Source organism: Botryllus schlosseri, chromosome 10, assembly GCF_051294905.1.
Source record: "Botryllus schlosseri isolate E-star chromosome 10, Bs_hap1, whole genome shotgun sequence".
In the NCBI taxonomy this organism is placed as follows: Eukaryota; Metazoa; Chordata; class Ascidiacea; order Stolidobranchia; family Styelidae; genus Botryllus; species Botryllus schlosseri.
Window position 1 is genome coordinate 10,346,747 of NC_137245.1, and position 16,132 is coordinate 10,362,878.

The window sequence follows — 16,132 nt, forward strand, 5'->3', positions numbered from 1 at the left end:
GGCGTACACGCAATAGATTAAATCAGTGGTTTCAAACTCAAATTTGCTAGTGTGCCAATTTTCTAGTTTTTGATGACGCCGCGGACCGCACCATCAATAATAGGGGTAGGCCTATTCAATGTCTTTCAAAGTAGTCAAGTAAGCCTTATTTGACGGGACCATACAGAATGAAAATCCACAACCCTCGAGAAAATATGATTTACTGTGTAGCAATTCCTGTATGGCACGATAAAAATCACATTTCTGACTTGCTTCCGACGCGGGCCGCACAAAATGTTCTCGTGGGCCGCATTTGGACCGCGGCCCGCATGTTTGATACCCCTGGATTAAATCAACTGTGTGTGTCCGTCTTAGGACCGTCGATGAATAATTATGCCGCAGTATTGCGTATGTGGTCATCAACAATGTCAACAATGAAAATTCATGTAACATGCATGTATAGTTATAAATTTATTATAAACCTATGTCTGATAGCAGGAAAATCCGATCCTAGATAACATATTTTTACCGTGGCAAACAAGGCCGCAAAAGGCGACACGCACCACTTAAAACTCGTGATTTATAATATTATTATTATTAATAATGCAATTCAAATTTACGTATTGGCGTGCAAGCGGGCATACGATGATAGGTTACGTTCGCAAAGTGGTTCGACAGCCACTCTCACCTGGAAAACGCAAAAGTTATAAAACAGAGTCCATATATTGTCAACCATATTTTGAAGAAGAAAAAACGGCATGTGTCATTATTTGCCGCATTCCACATCGGCAATAATTATACTAGCTGCGTGCAAGCTAGAAAGTTCACAATAACTTGCTTTGCTTCTCGACTCGGTTACCGTTGTCGTTGATCTGGTATCCATTGAGTTTTAGCTGTTAGTCATTTTACACCAGGCCGATAAGAATCTCTATTTTGATTCCGTATCCGCCGACTTAGAACACGGTCCTCTTCTAGGCTTTTTAAGACACCGCTTACGCGGATATGCGTGTGCTGTTGCAATCTTGCTAAAGTACGTGGGCCATTATTAGTTATGCTCCTCGGCCCGGTTGGAGGCTTTGAATGCAGAGGTCACTTTATATATTACATAAAACATTGATATCTGGTGGCTTTGTCTCTTCAAACTACGTAGCTTGTACATTTCCTACCTGTCTACTTGAAGTATATATATATAAATTTCTTTTTTGTGGAATAGATTATGAATATGGCAATATTTATTATCACGGCATTGCTTCACTGTGTGTATATTCTACAAAAAACTGAAAAACTCTGCGTACGATCTCATCGCGTCGCCTCGATTCCTGTGCGGAATTGTATAGATACTTGTTTTTATATGCCTGATCTACGTCGCTTGCGGATGGATTTTCTGTGAATATATAGGACTCATCTCTCGCGTTAACGCGTAACTAAAATGAAAATTGAACTAAAGATACCGAGAATTTAAACTATTGTAAAATCGTATTTGAAATATTGCGAAAAATCCATTGCTTAACATAGGAAATTGACAACGATGATGATCAGATCGAGACCCCCGCAACACCTTCGCGAATCTCTACTTAGGTCTCCAAATTGTAATTAAACGCCAAATAAACTTGTCAAGGCTCTTGGAACGCGTGGAATGAATGGAGCGCGTGTGACGCGACTTGTGGCGGCGGCGAAAGAAGAAGGATAAGAACGTGCCTTCCGGATCGGATATGCGCGGGAGTGTCCTCCGAAACCCAAGAATGCAATGAGCAGTCGTGCACTCGTAAGTGATACCGATCAAATACCCACTGATCAAATAACTGCCTTTTTTAATTCTTGCTTGACTACTGCTACTAATTCCACGATTTCTTTGACATAGCAGGTCAAATATTATAGTGATTAATATTGTTAACTACACGTAGAAATAGAGATTTCCAATACCTGTCAAAACAAGTGAAAATATAAAATAAAAGTCGAAAAAATCAGGCTACTTTCGAAATTGAATGATGTATCTTCGTGAATAACGCAAGGTGACTGCAGATATTCCAATATTGCGATACAAATGGTATTACACTTCGTTCGTAATACAATCTCACCGATAAAAGCGATGTAAGCTCACCCAATACTACTTTCTACTTTCATAAATTCGAGTTGTAAAAGTATATAGTTTCGTCCTAAAATGGTTTAAGTTGCCTAGTAGTGGACGTATGTCAACTCCTGATCACTAGGGCAAGTTTTTGTTGCAGTTAAATCCGTGGAAAGAACCATTTATTTTCGACAAAAGTTGCAGTAAAAAGTTGCATTTATTTTTTCACAAAAGTTGCACTAAAAGACCACATTTTGCTCGGTTGACTAAAAAAAAGTCAACTTTCCGGCTCAGCTCCCGAAATACCCGTAAGAGTTTACCTAGGCTCCTCCTCGCCCCCTCATCCGCGTCAGCGGTGTCTTACAAAAGCCTAGAGGTGGGCCGTGCTATAAGTCGGCAGTTACGGAAAATAAGAAGAATATCGGCCTGGTGTAAATGACCATAGTAGTCGACAAACACCATGAATACCCCAAAAACAAACAAACCCGTAAGAGTGTTACTTCAGTGCTGATTTACAGTATTTCAGTCGAATTTGGCCGTGTTTTTCACCAAAATCAAAAATACTTTCATGAAAAATCGTAAAAGTTTCAAAATGTTGCAAAAACTTGCATGAAAAGAAATGGACAAAAGTTGCAAAAAGTTGCACTTCAAACAGCTTAAAACAGCATTCTACATATCTTACTAGTATTTAAGAAGCTGCCGGAAGCTGTAAAACAAAGTTGCAAAAGTTGCAAAAACTTGCCGTAATGATCACTTGTACAAGTAATGCAAGTAGGCAAGCGCTAGTTGAGTGCCACTAAAAGTAGAAGTACTTCGTTACTGACGACTTCTGCATACGTCATATGCTTTCACTTTACCTACAATTCAGTTGATATCATGTTTTCTTCAGGGATCAAGCAAATATTATCACATATCAGTGTTATTCGTAAATAAAACGTTATTGCTGTAAATTACGTCTTTATTTTTCATTCAGGCACTCACTGCCCATCGATCGATCCCATAAGATATGGGGATATCACTACATCCTCGCCCTCTCCATACAATGTTGGAACAGTGGCGAATTTTTCATGTGACGTAGGATTCAAAGGGTCAGGAAAGTCGAGCATCACCTGTCTGGCCGACGGTAGATGGTCCGGATCTGTTCCTTATTGCACAGGTGAGATCAGTAAGTTTGATCAATGAAGAAAGCATAATATATGTATATATTCTTGTAAAATTATGTAATGGATTTATCGCTAATATTGGCCTTAGAGTAAAGATGACATGATGCGACACTGCACGCACACTATATACGTAGCCTACACTCTTACAGTAATTAGGGTCATTCGCAATTGTGCTACCACTGTATTAACATGCAACGAGAAAGATTTACTACACGGAATCTTTGATCCTCGTCATAATATTAATTAAAAGTCTTGGTACTATACAGAATTTGTCTTACATTAGTGCAGTGCAAGAGTCGTCGGTCGTTTGTATACATTGTGCAATATATCATGCATGCGTGCATATGTGCCTCAGATTTTTGTAGCTATGGTTTTAAACCGGCAACCATCCGATATGAAAATCAACCTGTAAAGTTGATGATGTTACTTAAGATCCCGCTTTAATTTTAGTGGACACCACGGGATGCAGTCACATGAATAATTTTTTATGAGTTCCCTTTCCACTGTTTTTTCTTGCTTCGCACTGTATGGGAATTATGTCGAGACAATTTAAGTATAACCAAATATAATCCTTACGGAGACAATGATGACGCATAAGAAGAAAACTCATGTTAAAAAATATTATTTCGCAGATACAAGTGGATTCAAATGCCGACAATAAAGTTGTTGCCTTCTTCTCGAGGCCAATTAATTATTTCGGAAAAGATTCCGCGCATTTCAAATGGGATGCTTTATCATCATAAGTATTGGTCTATACCAGTGGTTCCTGACCTTTTTGTCTTCATTCCCACTTCATATTTATTCCGAGTCTTCATTCGTCACTACCCAAAACTATCGTCGTATTTTCTTTTAATTTATGTCATTAAGGAGCAGCTATTTGCTAGTTTGAGTACACAAGACAAACAACCACACCAGTACGCATTGTGAACCGATTCCGGTAACCCGCAAAATGTAGGTAAAGCGTTATTTTACGTCATACTGGTCGTGCTGGATGCGTTTGTGACGCCATCGTTGGTTATCCAGAGTTGTTGTTGTTCATGGTGTTTGTCGACTACTATGGTCATTTACACTGCGCCAAAATTCCTTACTTTTGATTCCGTATCTGTCGACTTGTAGCACCTAGCACGGTCCACTTCTAGGCTTTTTGTAAGACACCACTTACGCGGATGAGATGGCGAGCAGGAGCCTAGATAAACCTCCAACACTTAGGTAGGAATTCTGGAGTCGACCTCGGTCTGACTCAAACCCACAACCCATTGGTGTTGTAGCTGCGGATTATACCACTATACGCGATCTCGCCATCCTGTTATCCAGAGTTATAATGAGTTTTTGTGAACAACCTGCAATATAATTTTCGATACATAAATTCCAGGGCAGTTAACTGGTAACGGTAATCGCACATGTGTATCTAAATATGTAGTTGTAGACTATCCTGTATTTAATGTTTAACAAATGCGTCTATTCCCCCCTGGGACCATTGAATTCCCCACCGTTTGGGTACCCCTGGTCTATACTAGGGTTACCATATTTTTGTGAAGCAAATTCCGGACACTCTTTAGCGCCCACTAGCGGATTTCAAAATGAGGTGTAACACATTGACCGTCAATATGACGTCACACTCGCAAAGCATTGCCCATCGACTGTATATACACTATACAGGAATGAAGTGGAACATAAGTCATGAATTGGGCCATCTGTAATGTGAGCTCTGGTGATTGCTACTTACTAGGGTTTGCAATAGATTCCTCCACGGGCCGGATGAAATCATCTGGCGGGCCGTGTCTGACCTGTCAGGATTGTGTTTGACAGCCAGCTGCTATACAGTTAGGTCGGTGCGGCTATCTGTTTATGTGTTTTAATTAGGTGTGAATCAACATTTTTTCTCCCCCGTTCCGCCAAAAAAAGCACTAATCTTGGGCCCACCATATGGTAGTTGATGTAACTTGTTAACTTTGTTAGGCACTTACTATATGCATTTGGCTGTTAAATTTTATGTATGAATTCTGTCAATAATATTGATACTTCGATAGGCTACTATAAAACAGTGTTGGGATGACTCGAGTCATGACTTGACTCGAGTCAGACTCGAGTCACTTTTGTCACGTGACTTGACTTGACTCGAGTCACTTTGCTAAAATGACTTGACTTGACTTGACTCGGCGTATCAGAAATGTGGATTGACTCGTGACTCGGAGCAAAATTCACGAGTCAATTTCAAGTCATCAAGTAATCGGTGTCGATAACAATCACTGTATCTTGCATATGTTCAGACTGTTCGCGAAACGCTTGCATAACCCGTGAGAGCGACCAATTATTCAATGGCCGTGCGTTTCAATGAGCCTCGATTGTTCTGTCACAAATAAATTGACCGCACACGAAGTGATCGAAGCTTACTCTGGTAGTAAAGTAATAGAATAGCAATATGTATATTTCTGTTCCCTGTTCTTACCTTAACCACACCTCATCTTGTTTCATTGAAATTGAAGTCGAATATAGTTTATATTGTTCTCAACCATTGTCGCAGGCTCGAATGGTGTCATATCTATTTGTAAATGGGTAATGTATTCCATCTTGTCAATTCGTTTCTCTATTCTTCATTTTGGCTGGTAACTATAAACTGAAGCTATGCATTTACGTAGTTTAACAGTTCAACGTATATGTGAGCGATACAGCGCCTTACTGCTTGTATATTTAACTCTATATTCGTTCATCGTTTCGGAATCAATGACCACTCAAACTGTATTTCAGATAGCTAGCAAATTGCAATGACGTAATCATGCCTCATACATACTTCGAAAAAGCAACTCGACTTGAAATGTGACTTGACTCGTGACTTGACTTGACTTGACTCGACTTGACTCGAGTCACCTCCAAAAATCGAGTGACTTGACTTGACTCGAGTGACCTTTGAAAATCGATTGACTTGACTTGACTCGAGTCAAAATGTGCATTGACTCGAAATGACTCGTGACTCGAAGGTAGTGACTTGATCCCAACACTGCTATAAAATGCACCAATAGGTTGCACATCCGGTGATTTCCAACCTTTTATGGTCGCGACTTCATTTCCCACTTGAAAATGTTCCGTGGCAAAGCTTAAAACTTAATAAGCTGATTACTAAAACGATTCAGCTTGTCCACACTTACTCACGGCCTAGGAAGCTGATTACGTCCAACATCATCACGATCCCCAGATAAAGGCTGACGACCCCAAGATTTGGAACCACTGTCTGTGATTGAAGCATTCAATCGGCCTTAACCAACTCTACGAATATACCGTTAGCTTATAATTGCGATTACAAACAGACTTATTTCAGTAAATGATGGTTATTTATATTCATTGTGATTGCATTTTTGGCGAGGGTGGTGCCTGGTGCCCATACTAATATCATTATACGTTGCGTTAACCCGCGCGCGGCGCGAAGAACAATTTTGAATAGTATAAATCTGCTTGAAAATAATATTGTTTATGTTGATTTACGAAAAACTTTTGAGCCTGCTTCCAGCCTTCAAAATTCCGGACATTCAGGCAAATTTCAGAAATTCCTCCCGGACGCAGATTTTTCAGTGAAATTCCGGACATGTCCGGGAAATTCCGGACGTATGGCAACCCTAGTCTATACGTATATAGTGCTGGCTCATAAATAACCAAGGATGGTACGGTTCAGTACTGGCGTTTTTGGCGAATTCACTTGGCATAAGTCGTTCTCAAACATATTCAACCACGAACCAAATCTTAGGTTCGTTAAAACATCTTGCGATCCTAGCTACACGCACTGAAACAAATACCTCCATAATGCTAGTACATGGTACGTTTACATTGTGCATCAAATAGAGAAGGTGAAAATAGCCAGAGATCATCAGTAATTAATTACTTCTACTTTTTTGAAGTAAACAAGGCGGTTTTGCCTTTTCTGCATATGCAGAGTTGAGTTGTACTGTTTACCTGTGTGGTTTTGTTTTGTGACTATTTTCACTTCCATTTAACCTTTTTGCAGGCAGAAATACTTATTTCTTTCATTTTGGATTTTGTACGTCAGAATGTAGTTTGGCATCACTTTTATGGGTGCAATCGTCATATGGACCGAGTAAAATAACCCCTGTGTCAAGCTAACTAAATCTAATTTTGAACATTCCACCAATCTGCACCAACAAATACGATTACTTAAAATTCTTTTACTCACAATTACTATAGTATCAAATTTTAGACTCGATTATCATTTCAATATACTGCAATTACTGCAATATTTGTGGTGTTCCTGGTGTCCAGTGTTTTTTTTTTAACCTGGTAGAGATATTACCATAAGAATATATATTATTTTACTTTACTGTATGTTAAAAAACTTGTGTGAATCGATGTGTGCCAATCATGCATGTGTAAAGCTGTCACAGAAAAATGCTATGGCATAATCACTAGGGATGGTGCGATATTGAGGTTCACTTCCTCACGGTATGAGAACCTCAGTTTTTAAATGCACGCTCCCGACAAAAACTTTACCACATTTCTGATTTCATAAAATTGCTAATGCCTCCTATATGTCCTGTCAACGTTCCACGTGCCTTAACTAGATATTTTCTACATTTTTAAGCATTATGATGTCGTGCGGTTTTGAACTACCTGTTAACGGTCGATTCAGTCTCTATAATTAATGATTATTGTTCACAAGTTCAATGCCTAATACTCACATTATTACTGATGCAGATCTAAGCGATTGCAAATGATTAAGCAGGTATTCTCAAGCAATCCAACTGGTTATATTTTAGCATTTATCTGTCAAAGAAAATTGAAAAGAGTGGAAGAAGGACGGACATGCAGAAAGAAATGCAAAAAAGATAGAGATTGCAAGGGTTCATTCAAAAAGTGCGAATGTGATGATTGGTGTGGAAAATCTTGCATCAATATCAGTATGTTCACCGCTGCTATTGAAATTCCTGACTGATGAGTACAGTTTTCCTCTGAATGCAACAGCAACATAACGATTTTTGCGTGAAGACTAAGTCCGGTTAATCTTTATGAACCCAGATACTGAATGCCAAGATCTCGTGGTCCCTGCCAACGGCTATATCGTCGGCAGCAGCCGGACATACGGACACACGGTTACGTACGGCTGTGACGACGGGTTTACTTTAACTGGTCCTTCTACGCGTAGATGCCGATCTGACAAGATCTGGTCTGGAGTTGCGCCGAGATGTGTTCGTGAGTAATCATAACGACTTTTGTCAAGACCGCTATCAACGTACTAACTGCACAATACCAGAACTAAGTAATCTATATTAAATGTATCTTGTAAATGTAATTTGTTTACTAGTCTGCTGCTGACTGATTGATATTCCTGTCAGTTTAACGCATCATTTTTGAGATTGCATAGGAGGGATAAAATAATTGGAAACTTGGATTTATTCGCACAATTATTTTATGAGGTACAACCCTAACAATTTCCCGTACCGCACCTTATACGGGTATGTCATCAGAAGAATACAATTTTCCTCACACTCTATGTAAATCGATGTGGATGGCTCACCGAATAAGTAGAAATTAGTTTTCAAATCGAATTAAATGGGATATGCATGGCATGTATATCTTATCTGCAAACACGGTAACAGAATCACCGCAACATGATTTACAGTGCGAGACATAGAACGTGCCGGTTGGTTGTAATCAAGATTTGAGTCTTAGAATGACCTAACGTGCCGCACGTCGGCACTCCACTGGATCATCTACATGCCTCCAGGCACGAGGCACGCTTGCTCTCGCGACACGACACATGGAGGGCATCGCGTCTACTTGCGGCAATATGATGCACATTGCACATGGCCTCACAACACAGTCTGCTCGATTGCGACACAGACTTGGGAATGGTGCAGCGGAGCTTCGATGATGCTGTCGCAGTCTATACTAGTCATTTGGCTCCGGGCAGTCATTTTTCCGTGTATAACGTGCGCAATTCCCCTGGCATTGCGGTAGAGGCTATTCAAATTGAAATTATATGGTAGTACATATCACAGTATCCAACTCCAACAACCGCGTTTAGCAAAACGCCTCGAAAGAGAGCGCCGAGATCGACTTTGTAATACATACATACATACACACACACATACATACATACATACATACATACATATTTGATAGTGATATGGCCAGATAATGGAATTCGTCGACATTAGCGCACGAACACCAGCCTAGTCATTGATTAGCCTGGTAATACAATAGCACCAGTAGACTAAAATCGGTATCTATTTGATTAGTAGACTTTGATAAGTCGTTTCGACTGTTCGACGCCGTTCCATATATATTTATTGTATAAGTATTATTTCTTCTTTATAGCATGGTGCATTCAGAACCGTAACTGCCGCACCCCAAACCCCCCAATTGGGGGGACCCGAGCTTGAAGGGGGCTCAAAATTATTTCGTGAATTAGCATAAAATATAGAGTATTTTTTGAAAATTTATGCAACTTTTTCACAAAATTTTCGCGCCGGGCGCTATTTCAAGTTGCCAGATATTTTGTGTTTTGGGTAATCTTCCGCCAAGAAAAAATACGCAAGATTTATAGAAATAGGAATATTGACGTTTGCCATTTCCGCATCACGATGCACCAAGACATATAACGATTTAGGACATATTATTATATGCGACTCCAAGAAGTGTGACAGACCGATCGGCGGCGAGAAAACCTTGGCCGAAAAGGACTGCCCTTTTGATGACCGACAAAATACATATAGGTTAAATTGTCCATAGGCGCCTAAATGACAGGCGCCGAATGTTCCTGTCTTGGCAATCTGAACTTCACAAGACAAATACCATCCCGCAGGGAAAAATTATATGCCAGTGAAGAAATACCAATTTGAAATCGTGTGGGTCTTTTAGTTTAGTCGCCTACGTTTAGGCGATTCTAAATTTTTTTAATAGCAGACAGGAGGTGACGAAATAACATCATATTACGGAGTCATACCAACGGGCCCTACAGTTTCCAAGACACCTCACTCAACTCAGCTGGTAAATCTGATTACGTGAGCAGAGAGGACGAGAAATTGATAGCAATATATATGTAATTCCCGATCTTACTGACCGATTTCATCATGAATTATCGAAAATTTATGCGCTTCGCGCTGGCTCAGTAATCAGTAAGGCTAATTTCGTGGCAAAAGCGAACAGTGTGATTGGGGGTAGGTTTATCACCTTATGGGAGCCCAAGACCTAAGTTTTTTTCGGGGGCCTGGCGAAATGCTGTTTCGTTCCTGCCAACGGGTATACGCCCGGAGATGTTTAATTATTATTAAGGGGTCCTACCTTTTCAAATACAGCTGACTCACCTCTAATGATTACGTGAGCAGAGAGAGGATAAAAATTAATAGCAATATATATGCAATTCCCGATCTTATTGACCGATTTCATCATGAATTATCGAAAATTTATGCGCTTCGCGCTGGCTCAGTAATCAGTAAGGCTAATTTCGTGGCAAAAGCGAACAACGTGATTGGGGGTACGTTTATCATCATATGGGGGGGGGGCCCAAGACCAACTTTTTTTTTTTTTTTTTGGGGGGGGGGGGGGCTGACCAAGTGCTGTTACGGCCCTGGGTGGATTTGTATCTTGACAAACTCGGTATTGGGCTTTAGACGTGCATGGTAGTGGCAGGATATAGAATATGGTAGTGGTTTCAAGCCTGACCGAAACTTCGACAATCAGCATAAACTATGCAGCTGTAGGAAGTATATTGGCTTGTCAATATTGATCACGGTATTTTAGTCCGGACGCGGCCCGCAGACAATATCCGGTCATACATGATAATGTGACCCGCGGTCAGTCTGCTGCAAACTCCAACTACGTGAAATTATAGTGACTGTAGGTTATTCTCTAGTTCGCTGCTCTATTTGGTTCTTCGATTCTTTGTTTACGGTTTTTAGTCGCGTGACAAGCATGTTATGTTCCGTCACAAAGGTTCCTTCCATTCTTTTCTTCATTTTCATGCCTTGCCATAAGCCGGAAAATAGATCAAAGTTTCAACGTGAAATTTGTGCTGATTAATGTAATAATCATAGGCGGAACGGACCCAAATAAAAGTAATTGTTATTTATTTTTTAGTATTTCGTTTTCCTCGGGGTTTTAGATTCTTCGTTTTCGGTTAAAATGAGACTTGAAATTTACAGTGAATATTTTCCCGTGGATTTTGCCAAGAAACTCGATTAACGATTCGATTCAGTATTTCATTTTCCCATATCAGGCCTATCGATAGGAAAAGTTGCCCGCCCCTACGCAAGACCATGTATTTTTCAACAACTTCTAATTAAAGAGTTTTTTAGCAAGACTACCATGTTTGCCACTTTAGATTTTGTCAAGTAGAAAGTAGATTTGAGATATTTTTTATCACTTTTGTCGATGAAATTGTCATTATGGATGCGCGAAGGAGCCCCCTTAATCATGGTCACTGAAAATATTTTTGAAAATCGCACCTATATTAGTGATGGCACTTCAAATTCGAAAGTGCCCATCTCCGATACACCTAAATCACCACATTGTTCAAATCTATATTTTGGAATTACGTAATTGGGTACTTTTCTTATCTTCATATTCCACTTCTACTTGAAGTATATATGACAAACCTTTAAAATCGTTATTTTTACTTCTACCCTAGTAGCAGCATTGACTGATTTGTACCCTGGATACGTTACGATTAAAAAGGCCAGTGTTCATCACCACGCAACATAATTGGAGAATTTCTTCATGATTGAATCGGAAAGTCAGTGTGTATCGGGCTTATAAGCTGCGAGACTGAATAATTTTATCGGTATCAGATATAGATTCCGTGAACAACTCACTTAACCTAGACCAAGCGTGTTCAACCTTTTTGCTATTCACGGCCGCATTTCAATGTTACATTGGCCACTGGGGCACTTCGTACCACAGACAGCCCTTGTGGTGTTTTGTTAGTTTTCTTGTGGAATACATCGCGCATAATGCATTCTAATTGTAGAAGCAGGCTTACTATACGCATCGAAATCGCAATTGTTGATGTTGCAAAAACGTTATTAGGAGTCGTCAGCTATAGTCGCATCGAGCGCGAAAATATCTTCAAATTCATGAATGAGTAATATTCGTAGATGCACAAATGCACATATTACCAGTAAATATTTATCCTTTCTTAGCTCACGGAATATGATGTAGCCTACCGGTGGAGCTGATGGAAAGGTTGTCTTAAAAAATGTTGGGCACAATACGATTGATGATGCATCTTAGGGTTGTTATTAATTACTTTTTTGCATGTAGTTATATTTTTTTTTTATCTCCGATCAGGATTAAATTGCGGTTCGTATTTGTACGGTGGGAATCAGATTGCAAGGACATTACCATATTATAACGAAAAAAGTCGCTATTACTTGCGCGAAGAAAATTTTCACGTTGACTTAATATCTATCAAAAATATATGATTCAATTCTTTAATTCAAATTGCACGTTGGCGGCCACCGACACACGCTAATTTAATTACGTGTAGACGGCCGCATAATCATCGTTCTACGGTCGCAGGTGGGTCAGATGGCCACCCCTGACCTAGACCGAAGTGGACGGCTTACCTGGCATGACATATGACTGATGCTGGCAATGTCCGATGCCTTTAACTAAACTGCAAAACTATAATATATGATTTTGGATATCGGACTGAAGAAGGTTCCATCAGCTTTTAGCGCCTGCGGGCAAACTGGAGAAGATAAGAAATACTGGACACACGGCAAAGTTACTAAAGGATCAAATGCAAAACCGGGAGCATGGCCGTGGCAAGTCCTATTGATGTTTTCCGGGGAATACTCTGTTGATCAGGTGAGACAAGAATTGCCGAAAGATTTGATTCGTTTATTGAAGTTGCCCTCCTTTTGCATCCCGGAAGCCGTCGTTTTACCGGGAAACTAGGGAAATTGTACACAAATAAAAGTTTTATGTTAACGGCTGTAATCACTCGCGAATGACGATCACGACAATTAGGTAGGGGTTTTGAAGAAATTCTATTCATAATCGATTGCGACGGCGTTAAATGCATTCCGCCCCTTCCACGATGATTTCAACGACAGCGGAGGAATGCAGTGTCACCAAATCAACGGTTTTTAACGTGTTTGTCTCGACCCAAACTTTAGCCGCGGAGCATGCGAAAATGAGCCGAAACGACATTCTAGTTACGAAACTAAAATTGGACTACTTGGTGATACGAGAACGACAATATAAACTAGATATACGTGAGTTATAATGACAATGTTACTTGACAGCTTGCACATATTAGAGATATATTAGTAACATATTTCCCGAATTCTTTTGCATTCCACTGTGAATGATCAGGGAATGGCAGCTATAAATTGAGAAAGTTTTGATATCTTTGCGAAGTTACCCTAATAGACCTTGGTAAGGTAGAAAGTAATTTAGGGAAAAACTTGCCCCACCTCACGATTGAAAAAGTCATAAAAACTTGTATATTATTATATATTATAAATTGCACTTATTTGTATTGCCATTGGTCACTAGTCAGTCGCGGCAGTCGCGAAACTGCATCGTGTGAGTTCATAAGTAGCTTTTCCCGATTAACCGCAAAATTTATGCGACCGCTCGGCTGGATCAACCTTTTGAAACTACCTATAGTTGAGTAGACTATACTTATCAGATGTACATCATATACTTCTATGCCATAATGCCGAAGTACATGCTGACTTTTAAACGTCACCATATTTATCACCTGTAGCAATCAAATGCTATAATAATCCCATAAAATCAATATCATCCGTCGGTTTGCCAACAATTTCGACGAGGACTTGCAACGGAATATAACGGCAAATGTATTCGGCTTCTGACTATTGGTACATTGATATTGAGCAGAGTGTAAAACCGGTTTCCATACTTGCTACCGATATTACCCTATAAACAAGTTATACAATAGCCAACACTCCAGTCGCACGGATTGGGTTTGTATGATGCAAAAACATGAGCATTTTGTTACATTAGAAAACGATGTAGCCTATTCTTTATATTAATTTCATTGCTTGGTTGAATAAGCACCATTCGCTGACTGCCAACATGTAGTGTATTTCGTTATTGATGATGTGTGATTGCGGGTCAAGCTTAGAGCAGAGAGTCACTAAATATTCACAATCAGAAAGCTTTTGGAACAAAGCAAGTGAAATTATTGAGATTGGCAAGGTGCATGCTCGTTTAGTGTTGATTTTTATACTGCCAGTCTCATGCATAGTGTGGTCCTAATTTGAAATGCAAATAATTTCAACCAAAGATGTTATAATGACGTGAAAATTGTAATATATGGAAAAGTTCACTGTGCAGAACCTACCAAGGTTCGTTTGTCAACGTGAACGTTTAAATTTTGGAGGTTCGCACATAGAACGCGAACCAATGGTGACCAAAACGGACGTAACGTAACAAATCATATGCACGAGTTGGGCGTGTGTCTTTACTCACACTGAACCGTTAATATTCCTTCCCAGAACCACTAGTGTTCCATGGAACACCGGTTTAGAACCAATATTACAGACGGATGGGATAAATATAGCAATACTCATTTAGATCTACAACACTGCTGGTGGATTTGGAGGGGGATCTGTAATCAACGATGAATGGGTTCTGAGTGCAGCCCACGTCTTTAACAATGCTTTTCCAAGAAACATTGCGAAGAATTCCTGGGATAATACGTTCCTACTAGTGATAGGTAACTTATTTGCGATCATCACTTATTCTTTGTACCATTCGGTGCTTGTCAAACTTTTTCGCAATGGCACACCCGTTTACTCGAATTAGAAACTTAGACATATACACATTCCACGCAATGGGAAGAATCATTAGTAATCCTAATCCGAATATGGATGAGCAAGGCTACAAAGTATGCGAAATGCGTAGCCAATATTTATACTGACATGAGGTTTCATCATTTCTCTAGTGCGACCTTGCCGTTGAATTTCTTCAGCCAGTTGCGCAAATCAAGGCAGTACCCCTGTTTCGAGCGACCCTATCACAAGCGCATCAACATTGACCTAAAATTTCTTTTTTGGATATAATATCAACAAGAGCAGAAAGTATGTTGTCGTAAACATTTTTCTGGTCATGTAAAGAAGGATGAAAACCGCTTTTGACAGAGAGTTGGGTGGTCAGGAGTGTTGAGAAGTGATATTCCAAATTGAGGATGATCTTTCCGAGCTGTTAAAACTCTGCCATTTCGATCAACTCTGATCGTAGATCAATAAGGTCACTGGTTAAGTAAGCCAAGTTGGAGTGTTACGGTGTTCATCTGCTCAATGGGTGCTCGATCCACAATAGGAAATCTTCATTGAAATATCCGTCCCCTGGAGCATAAGGGCTCGGTAATTTTGCCGTTGCACATCACATCAAGATGCTCATGTACGGATTATGGTGTTTAGGGATACGGATCCAATTCTGTTCGATGAAATAGAATACTGATTCAATCCTACACAAGGTTGAGCAATGACCATATATTGCCCATGTCGTCAATAGTTTTATAATTTCACCTAGACCAGTGCTTTGATGACCGCCGACCGTAAAAATGCGGCTTAACGACGTAGTCCTGGTTAAAGATATTTTTGCTCTGTTTATGACAGTGGTCGGAAGCCCGTTTAATCGAAGGAGCTATATTTTCCCTATATTTTCGATTGTTACTGCCAATCTACTGTGATGGCACAACTAAAGATTCGTGACGTCATGGCTTAAAAAATGTTTTTAACAAGGGCCGTGTTTTAAATATGATGTTTTAAATTGATTTTTATATTACATGCAACCCCAGTGACCAAGCTGTAACATCCCATACATTTTGATATTTTAATAGAAGGGCGTGTCTGGGGGTTGGTGTGATTAAAAAGAGTTTCTTGTTAACCATTGTTTTGAATAATTACGAGGGATAAATATTATTTTTGTACATTAA

At 39.7% G+C, this 16,132-nt stretch overlaps 2 protein-coding genes across 4 annotated transcripts in view; both read left to right on the forward strand.

Annotated features, from left to right (window-relative positions):
* Positions 1-16,132, forward strand: part of LOC145449112 (F-box only protein 28-like) — a 187,760-nt gene that overhangs the window by 124,584 nt on the left and 47,044 nt on the right. The gene's annotated exons all lie outside the window — the stretch shown is intronic.
* Positions 1-16,132, forward strand: part of LOC145449090 (uncharacterized) — a 131,381-nt gene that overhangs the window by 744 nt on the left and 114,505 nt on the right. For both annotated transcript variants that reach the window (XM_080327559.1, XM_080327560.1), the window contains exons 3-8: positions 1,598-1,744; positions 3,021-3,203; positions 7,974-8,114; positions 8,233-8,406; positions 12,887-13,026; positions 14,767-14,908. In XM_080327559.1, coding sequence (XP_080183685.1) covers positions 1,598-1,744; positions 3,021-3,203; positions 7,974-8,114; positions 8,233-8,406; positions 12,887-13,026; positions 14,767-14,908 — 927 coding nt within the window. The remainder of the gene's footprint in view (positions 1-1,597; positions 1,745-3,020; positions 3,204-7,973; positions 8,115-8,232; positions 8,407-12,886; positions 13,027-14,766; positions 14,909-16,132) is intronic.